Consider the following 10,211-nt stretch of genomic DNA (forward strand, 5'->3'; position numbering starts at 1 on the left):
TCTAGGGTGTTTCAGAGGATGATGTTCCAAAATGAGAGGAAGCATAGACAAGCTTTAAGGAAGTCGGGTCCAAGAAAAAGTGCTCACTTTATTCTAGCTCTGCTACTTGCGGAGCTAAGAACTATACCACAGGAAAGAGTATTTAAAAAACAGTAACAAATAAACAATATGGACATAATAGTATTACCCACTTCCCTATACCCCCTGAACCTTTTTTTTTTACCGTAATTAACTATGTAAATATTGTCAACAAAAACACAAAAAAAAAAAAGAAAAAAAAAAAAGAAAAAAAATAGTAACAAATAACAAACCAATGAAACAGGGCAGGACTCAGAAGAGTCCAGCCTCAGAATGCTTGCAAGTCATTCCTCTCAACTTGCTCAACGGGACTTATGGCCTTAGAATGCTAATTATTCATTCCCAGATTCTTGCACATGAAGCAGTAGGCTGATGCAAGCTGGAGGGAACAGCTCCTGGACTCATTAGTACAAATCAAATGAAGAAGTTTGAGCACTTCAACAAATGCCTGTGACTGATAAATTCAACTCGATTCATGTTTTATCTGGAACCCGAGATCAAGTGGCAGTGCAGCCAATTTTGAAGGTACAGCGGTTCTGTTAATAGGGATTATGATTTTCAAAGGAAGCCAGAGATGCGGTACACGGGGACATTTTTTAACAGTTCAGTAGGCATTCTGGGCATGGAGATGTTTTTGCTGTGTCTTCCTTGAGTGATGCACAAGGTATGTGACCGCAGCATCTTACAAGGTTATTATTCCCTCCCCAGCCAAAATGTATATCCTGGTCTTTGCTTTTATCTTCTACCTACACTCTTCCAGTCTCCTCCAGTTCCATCCTCCGCTCCCAATTATTCCTCTTGTTTTTTTTTTGTTTGTTTGTTTTTGTTTATTATGGCCAAATAATAAATGGCTCTCCTTCAGTAGCTCTGAGTTCTCAGAGCTGGGAGACAAAACCAATTTATATTCCTCTTTCTCCCATGCTCTGTCACAGAGTTAAAAATGATTAGAAGCATGTTATAGATCAGAAAGCAGAAAGCTACCATAGTGAACCTTCAGCCTTCTCCACATTCATCTCAAGAACAGTGATCTTGTGGAGACTTGAAAGGAGTTTAATTTGCTTCCTCTCCTGGGGAATGTGCAACTCTCTTGCCAGCAGCTTTTTGAGCTGTGTGGGGCAGCAACCACTTGCCTGTTTTGAAGAGTCTTTTTCGCTCAGGATTTTTATCTCCTGGTCAATGCTCTCAATTTCTTCCAAGCTGATACCGATCCACCTCCGAAGGTGAAGGAGATAATATTCACGAACACAAACTTCATCTGCTTGACCACTTTCCACAGCAGATTTCAGGGCCGACAACCTATTCTCCATCTCCTTCTTCTGCCTGTATCTGTTCCACAGAAAAGCATTACCCGTAAACTTAAAAATAAAAAAAGTAGTTCCTTCAAAGAGGGTCACAGTTAAGATTTCACCTTTTGCAAATAACTATGATAAGTACATTGATAATCACCTTGGCAGGAACAAGTATTCTACAAGTGTAATGCCCCAGAGCTGAGTCCCCAGGCAGGAAAGGCCCACTAGGGGTTGAGAAATAACATTCTGAACACCCCAGAAAGTCTTGTCCTCTCAGTAATTTGCATCAACCCTTACTAGGCTGAATGCTCACTATCACCCAGGGCTCCCTACATTGCTTCCCTTTCGAAGTTACACCTTCAAAGAATCATACCATCTTTGGGGCCACTGATCTGCCATTGATCCAATGATTCTCCGTGCAATAGCCTAAAAATGGTCATTGCTTTTCTTTGGTGGTAAAACATTGCCAGCCTTTCTGACTCATCCTTATCTATTTTAAAGACTCATTCTACTAATGTTACCCATCACCCATCTGACCAGCATCTACTGAGTACCGATTGTGTGAGCACCTACTGTCCCAGTGATTGAGACACAGCAGTACATAAAAGTCCTTGCTCTCAAGCAACTTTCATTCTAGAGGGATACACAAAACCAAACAGATGATGAGTTCCTAAGTGTTATCAAGCAGAAAACCAAGGACAAATACACGTAGTAGTGGTGTAAAAGTATTTGGTGTTATCACACACAAGATGGTCAGGAGACACTTCTCTGAAGAGCTGTCCTTTGAGCAAAGACTTTAAGAAAATCAGGAAGCAATGCATGCTGATATCTGGAAGTATGTTCTAAAGGACAAAAGCAAGCAACAGCCCCTGGCAAGCACCTGACCTTTTCAACAGGTTGGAGATAACAGGGAGGCTACTGTAGCTACAATGGAGTGAAGATGAATGATATGAAATGAGGTCAGATAGGGCCCTAATGCACAGTATCCTGCAAACCATAATACCAAAAACACCAAATACCATGGTATTTTGAGATGGGAAAGCCACTGGAGGCTTTTGAATAGGATGCATGAAATGAATGGAATGATTTTTTTTTTAACATGTGAAGCACTTTGGGTGCTGTATAGGAGTGTGGGTTGTTGGGGTTGGGAAGCAAACATAGAAGCAAGGAAAGCAATTAAGATACTGCTGTTACAATTCAGGTGAGAGAGGCCCAGCATAATAGCCTAGAGTCTAAAGTCCTTGCATTGCATGCACCAGGATCCCATATAGGCGCCAGTTTGAGTCCCAGCAGCCCCACTTTCAACCCAGCTCCCTGCTTTGTGGTCTGGGAAAGCAGCAGAGGACAGCCCAAAGCCTTGGGACCCTGCACCCACGTGGGAGACCCGGAAGAGCTCCTGGCTCCTGGCTTCAGATTGGCTCAGCTCCGGCTGTTGCAGCCGCTTGGGGAGTGAACCATCAGACGGAAGATCTTCCTCTCTGTCTCTCCTCCTCTCTGCGTATCTGACTTTCCAATAAAAATAAATAAATCTTTTTTAAGGTTTATTTTATTTTTATTGGAAAATCAGATTTACAGAGAGGAGGAGAGACAGAGAGGAAGATTTTCTGTCTGATGATTGACTACTCAAATGGCCACAACGGCCAAAGCTGGGCTGATGTGAAGCCAGGAGCCAGGAACTTTTCCTGGGTCTCCCACGTGGGTGCAGGGTCCCAAGGATTTGGGCTGTCCTCAGCTGCTTTCCCAGGCCACAAACTTGTAGCAGTCACTCTGGCTCTGTTATCCTTTGATGCAAATGCCATTCTACCATCATGTTCATCTTGTTTCACCTTAAAAATCTGTGCACTTGCGCTTTCCTCCCTTTTGCTTGTCTTTAAGAGACCAATACTATCTTTAAGGAGGAATTTTCAAGGCAGTACTTTTACCATTCCTCTTATCTTCTGCCAGATCCCTATTCATAAGTCCCCAGGCATTGTTGACTCTATTATTCTCCCTACCATACTCTGCTGGTGCCTTTCTCCAGTCTTAGAAGCACCTTCACTTTAACTAATTTTGTACCATGTCCAATGACCACTCTTCTCTATGCTGTCCTGGGAACCAAGCAAGAAGGTTTATTTGAGTTTAAATCCTAGCCTGGTCACTTCCTAGCCTTGTAACCTTGTGGGAACCAATTTTCAGAGTCTGCTTCATTTTCTCTAAAATGGGCTTAAGAGGGGGAGTGTTTGATGTAGTGTTTCGGATGCAGCTTGGGCTGCCCACACCACATTATCAGAGTGCCCACGCTGGAACCCAGGGCCCACTTCTAATTCCAGCTTCCCTCAATGTACACCTCAGAAGGCAGCTGTTGATGGCTCATGTCCTTGGGTCTCTGCCACCCATATGGGAGATTTGTGTCCTGGGCTTCAGCTCGGCCTAATCCTGCATGTTGTGGGTATCTGGGCAGTAAACAGTAGATAGAAGAGCTCTCTTGCAAGTACATACATACATACAAGCTTAAAATGGGGAATGAGTATTCATTATCAAATGAATAAATACTCACGAAAGTGCCTTCTTTGTAAGTAGTAACACAAATATTGTTAGCTGGGGAGGCTACGGCAGGCTAGGAAATGCACCATTTAGCCTTAAAAGCAATTGGACTGCTCACCCCGGGTCTGTCTGACGCTTAAATTCAAGACCTCTTCTGTTCCATCGGCTTCTTTTCATATTTCTAATGACCACTCTGTCCTGCTCAGAGATACTCCCAAGTACTTACTAAGATCTAGCTACTGAAAAGGGCAGCACAGGATACAATGATACAACTAGGAAACTCAGATACAATAATGCAGTCTCTGATCTTGCCGAGTTCTGCGCCTTATGAGACATCGGAACAGGAACCAAGTGCTACAGTTTGCTTCAAAAGACTAAAAATGTTTCCTTCCTCCCTCTCCCCGCTTCTTTTGACACAAGTTACTGCCAATCGTTCTTTTCTTCTTCCTTCATCCTTAACGTTCCCAAAGTTCTGTCTATGTTTGTCTCTAACATGTTTTTCCTTGGCAAACTCACCCGTACCCATCTAAGCAGAGGGGCTCCTAAATTTTTTCCCATCATACAAAATTGTCTCCTAAGTTGTAGCTGCATCTGTCTATGAAAATGGCTATGTGTCGCTTTAGGACCTTAATTCAATATAACAAAAATTAGACTCATTACTTACCCATTTTCTACTTCTGTTTCTGTCAAAAGAATGGACTGTTAATCAGACTCACTCCTCAAAGATGGGAATTAGAGAATATGCATGAAGAAACAGGCTTTGAGAGAGAGGGAAAAAAAGACATACTGCTTATTTAGAATGATCTCAGTATCTAAAGTCAAGGGTGAGAGACCTACAGAAATAAAGGACCTAAACAATTTGTTTTCTAATCATATATCTAATTGTGCAGCATCTCTGAGAGCTGTAGCATAATTTTCAGCACTTCACCCTAGTTGAAATACTAACAACTTGTATTTTCACCTCTCTCTTCCATTCCAATGGCTTCGTGCATATCATGGGCCACTGGACCATATTACCCTTAGCTTCTGCCAAACTAAACTATAATAATCTAGTCCCTGTACCTTCTTCCATCTACCCTGCCTCTGGGCTACCACTCACAATGTCTTCCCTGTTTGCTAACAGTATGTTCTGTCTGAGCACCTTTGATATACTACAGCCTGTGCTAGGTGTAACCACAGTGAACACAAGAAATGGCTGTTGCCTTCATGCAGCATACATTCTAGTAGGGGAGCCAGACAAAGTCCAGCAGACAGACACATGAAATAGCTGCATGCTGAAATAGGTGTCATGAAAAAAAAAAAAAGAAATGGACAGAATGACGGATGTTTCAGACAGGTCTGGAAAAGATCTCTCTGAACAATGACATTTCAACTGAGATTTACTGGATGAAGAATTAGCCATACAACGAGTATTCCATGCAAAGAGAACAGTACATACAAAGATTCTTTAGAGGGAAGTAGCTGGGTCTGTTCACAGAACTTAAAAAAAAAAAAAACAGAAAAGAAAGGAAGACCTCCCCTCCCCGGCTGTGTCTCATGATCAAGGGGAGACTGCGGCAGGTGCCACATTATGCAGGGCCTCTAAGGTAGTAGCTTTGCTATCTGAAGTGACTGAGAGAGGCTGCTGGCCTAGACTGAGGCATGGTAGTGGAGATGACAGGAAACAAAAGGACAGGAGATTTTTTTTTTTGTAGCCAGAATTGATAGGCATTACTGATACAGTGGATGTTGAGATTCAGAAAAAAAGGAAAACAGCAGCAGTAACAGCAAAACTCCACAAAAACAAGAAAAAAAAAGCCAAACAAAACAACAAAACAAAACACAGTTGTTAAAGCCAGCTCCTTTTTTTTTTTTTTTCTGGTTTAAATAGCTGGATGAATGGCAGGGTTGAGATGGTGAAGACTTGGGGGAAGCACACGTGAAGGTTAAACAAACCAAGAGTTCAATTTCTGGCCTATTGAGTTTGTGATATCTCGTTGCACACCCACAAGGTGTTCGAAGTATGGATCCTAAGGTCAGGAGCTGGGCTGGTGATACCCATGTGTGAGCTACGGGCATGATGATAATGTTGATATCTGTTAGAAATTTAAGAAAAAAAATCATGCAGCAAGCTAGCAGGCCAAAGAAAAATGAAACTCAGAACAAGGAGAGACTATTTTTGGGGTTGCCCAACTGTATTTGCTAAGGGTTCATAGGAGGAGGAGTGCACTGTGATACACTCTGCAACTGTGCTAACTGTTGAAAGCAATGTCGTTACCGTTTATCAAGAGCATGGAAACCTTCAAGTCTGTTGACCCAGCTACTTCTAGAAGTCTATCCTAAGGAAACAATGACAGATGCAAGTTAAAGATATTTGTTTATAGCTTGACTCAGAACAGCCAAAACCATGGTCTCAATTTTTGACAATAACACATTAGTATAAATAATTACGGTACAACTACAGGATGGAATAGTACATAACCATTAGACAGCATGGTTTCAAGAGACATGAGGATATGCTCACAACACAGTGTTAGGTTAAGAAAAAAGAAAAAGTTAAATTCACAGCATTAATTGTAGGTGGCTAAAATAACTATATTCAAAATAAAATACAGCAGAAATTTAACAATGATCATCTGTGAGTTTAGTATTTAGGCTTAACTTTAATTCAAATAGTCTTTTTTGGTAAACTTTCTACAATGAACATTCAGGAAAACAGGTCATTTTTCTTTTGAACCCTCCATTGAGAATCACCTCGAATGTCATTTCATTCTGAAATCTTTTCCTCAAACCCTCCAATTAGATGTGATCACTCCCTCTGTAGACTAGCTCCACAACTTCTACAGCACATACTTTAATAAGTATCATTTGTACACTGAACTCCTTCTTTAAACCCCATTAAATGCCAATGGGCTGCACTCAGCTTCTTACAAAGGACAGGATGTGGAGTTTGACTTGAAGTAAGTCTATCCCATACCCTCAAAGCCTACTGTGACTCAATACCCCTCCCCTCACCTGATGCTTCATAGCCTTTACTGGGGGAACTTCCATGACTCCTTCCTAGCTGGCTGGCTGCCTCCTCCACCAGCACTAAAACTTTACAGCAGCGCTTTGGTTCTCTAACACCCAAACTGTTCCTGGCACGTAGGAAGAGTGCATTAGGCACTTACTGGATCATTGTTCAGCTTTCTAAATCAAGCCTCTCCTCTGAGCTTCACGTTACCAGCTACCTTTGTTTGGATGTCTCCTAGGCACTTTAAACTCAGCCCCATACATGCTGAGTTAACAATGTACATTGGAACATGCTTCTCTTTGAAAACTCTTCAGTTGATCCCACTCACTAACCAAAGCGAGCTCTTTGAGCAAGGCCTCCCTAACAGCAGCGATTTACAGAATACTTAACCATGTGCAAGATACTGAGCTATTGTATGTACCCCATGTACGCATCCTAACCATATGAGACCAGTGCAATGTTTAGATTTCACATATAAGGAAAGCATGTGGGTTAAATAAATTACCCGAAGTCCAATGGCTTGTAAGCAAAGCTGCGACTCAAATCCAGGTCTCTGATTCTGCAATCCATCCTCTTAGGCACATAGATATAATAAGCTGAACAGCTTAGACCTGTGCTTTAAATCCTCCTAATCTCTTTCTGAGGGAGGAACTATTATTACCTGATTTTTCCAGCTGGGGAAATTAAGGTACCAAGAGGTTAAATAAGTCGCCCCAAATCAGAGTGACTAAATGGTGGAGTCTGGATTCAAACACCTTCCTAAGTCCTTTGCAACAAAGCGTTGCTCCTTTACATTCCTCACCTCTCAAGCTCTCCTGGGTCTTGACCCTATTAACACTGTTAGAGGTATTTCTTCCTCCTCTGCACCACCTTTTTATGTTCTAGCTTGACTTCCTTGCTTGTGGTCGCTGTTCTCCTACCATACATTCCCACGCCAACATGGTTCCTTTAATGCCCTTCCAACTTTAGTAATGCTAACTTCTGCAAGCTAACATCCCTAATGCACCCAGTTCCTATGGGTAACTTCCTAGTTGCCCATCAACAACTCCGTACAGGAGTGCCTTCTCCAAGCAGCTTTTTCCTTTCACCTGCACCCTCTTTGGTCAGGTGCCTATCCTTTTTGTTCTCATAGGATCTCATGCATCTTCCTAAGACATCACTTTATGTTGCTGTTCTGTCTGTGCCCCGTTTCCTCTCCAGACTGAATGCTCTTCCAAGGCAGGCACCACCCCCACACAAACATCCATACTCGCACATACACCTGTTAGGTTTGGTTTGTCTCCTCAGTGCCTAATGCTGACACTTTCTTTTAAAAAAATGAGAATAAGCACCTTTCTCAAGTTTGCAGGACTACAATGCATCTGACCAAGCACTGTTGGTCACACAGCCTCTCAACTGGGAAACCACAGATGAACTCTAGCTGTGATGCTGAGCCCTGCAGACCTTTACTCCACCATGCCATACTGGAATATTGCTGCAGCACGGGAAAGGTTGGCAGCCACTCTATGAAACCATATTGCTGCTCCTTGCAACCAGAAGGTAGCAGCAGTCTGATGGGCAGGTCTGGCAGCTTCTGCAAAGGAAGCAGCTTCTTGAAAACTGAACAGTTCGCCCTCAGCAGGGCCTCTATTTGTTAAGAACCAAGAAAAGTGACACGCACCATCATTCTTCCCCCACCTCCACCAAAACCAAACAAACAAAAAATTCAAACATGCACCCCCCCCCAATAGTACTGGGCAGCTCTGAAATGATAGCTATGGACCCACCTCTCTATTTTAGCCTGTCTTTGAGATGCCATAGCAACGAGGTTAGGGTAGGCCATGGAGGAATTAGCAGTGTTATTTTCAGCTGAGTTGTCCCTGATTTTGGGCAGCTGGAACTCTGACACATGATAGTTCTGGCACTGAGTTAAGTAGTTCATAAAATGCTGCCGGGCCCGTTGCAAATGTTCTAGACGCTTGCTGGGGTTCACTTGTTTCATCGTGAGGGCTCCTTGTAATGCTGGCACCATCAAGTACTTCAGATCGGTGGAAGCAATCTCTTCCAACTCTTCATTTTGGCTGAAAAGAGCAAAGAGGAGGCTATGAAGCCAGCTTGGGCATTGCAAGCTGTGGGTGTTCATTTCTCAGGCCTGATGCCAAGGGAGGAGGCTCGGGGGGGGAAGGGCGGCCACGATTTGATTCAAAGAAAGTGGCTGGGGGGCTCACACCTCCCAATACCTCTGCAGTAAGGGTAGAGTAAGTAGCAGAGTCCCGGGAGGCTAGCACCTTCTTGGCAGAGAAGGGAACAACACAAACAATATCTATGAATGAGAAACAGAAATAAAGGTTCTTTATCTTAAAGGGTTCCTTTACCCACAGCGCCAAAGGCTCCATCCTCGAAAATTATTATCAGTTTACTTCTTAGTCGCTATTACTCTGTCTAGCCATACCTGAACAAGTCGAGCTGCGTTAACATTTCGGTAACTTTCCCAAGGAGATCTAATCCCTTGAACACTTTGTCCTGGACCGTCCGGGAACCGCTGGGTTCAGTTGCTGTTTCCACTTGGTCCAGGAGCTGCTGGCTGGTTTCAAACAGCTCGGGTAGCCGCGGCAGCTCTAACTCTTCTTCTGATGCTGCCATCTTAGGGGAGGGAGGCTGGGACCTTGAGAGCTCACTTCCGGGGTCAAAGGCAACTTGGCAAACAATTGCGCGAGTCCATACAAGACCGGAAAAGACGCCACATTGGTTCTGGAACTACATTGTTACGAGAGCGCGGTCCAGCGACTTCCGGGAGCGGCGGTTTGCAGGTCCAGGCTGCAGTCCCGTACTGTTTGCCAAGCGGCGTTATGACCAAACAAAAACCAGGCATCAGTGCACCAGCGCCACCCCCGAGGCCCTGGCTGTCGCCCTGTTCCCTGAAACCGCCACTGGGGCCCGGGGGAAATTCAGTCAGTTCGGAGGCGCGACGGTGGCGGCACAAAACTCGGAGCGCTTGCGGGTGCGCTCGGGGAGCCGCTCAGGGGCTCTCTACCTCGCTCTCTCGGCAGTCTCCCCAGGACCCAGGGCCAGGGCGGGCGAGCAGCATGGGGCTCGCTTCCAACGCCGCCGAGCCGCTTCCGCGGGTCTCGGACTTGGTGAGGCTGCGGGGAAGGGCACGTAGCGCCCTCCTGCGGCTTCCGTCGCCCTCCTGCTGGAGCTGCAGGTTTCTGCTTTGCAATCCTGGTTCTAAGTCCCCTCCACCCCCCCCCCCGCCCCCAACACTCCTATACCCTTGGAGCCCCTCTGCTTACTCCAGATAATTTGGTAATCTGCACCTAACCCACCCCGGGGCGCAGCAAGCACTTCCA

General features: G+C 44.5%; 1 protein-coding gene across 1 annotated transcript in view; it reads right to left on the reverse strand.

The window, feature by feature from the left end:
• Positions 1 to 9,885, reverse strand: part of IGBP1 (immunoglobulin binding protein 1) — a 28,200-nt gene extending 18,315 nt beyond the window's left edge. Inside the window, exons 1-3 of the mRNA XM_058658636.1 lie at positions 9,314 to 9,885; positions 8,649 to 8,942; positions 1,209 to 1,404 (exon numbers count right to left, since the gene is read on the reverse strand). Of these exons, the coding sequence (XP_058514619.1) occupies positions 1,209 to 1,404; positions 8,649 to 8,942; positions 9,314 to 9,504 (681 nt within the window). The 5' untranslated portion in view covers positions 9,505 to 9,885. The remainder of the gene's footprint in view (positions 1 to 1,208; positions 1,405 to 8,648; positions 8,943 to 9,313) is intronic.
• Positions 9,886 to 10,211: the final 326 nt, after the last annotated feature.

This window comes from Ochotona princeps, chromosome X (genome assembly GCF_030435755.1).
Source record: "Ochotona princeps isolate mOchPri1 chromosome X, mOchPri1.hap1, whole genome shotgun sequence".
Taxonomy (NCBI): domain Eukaryota; kingdom Metazoa; phylum Chordata; class Mammalia; order Lagomorpha; family Ochotonidae; genus Ochotona; species Ochotona princeps.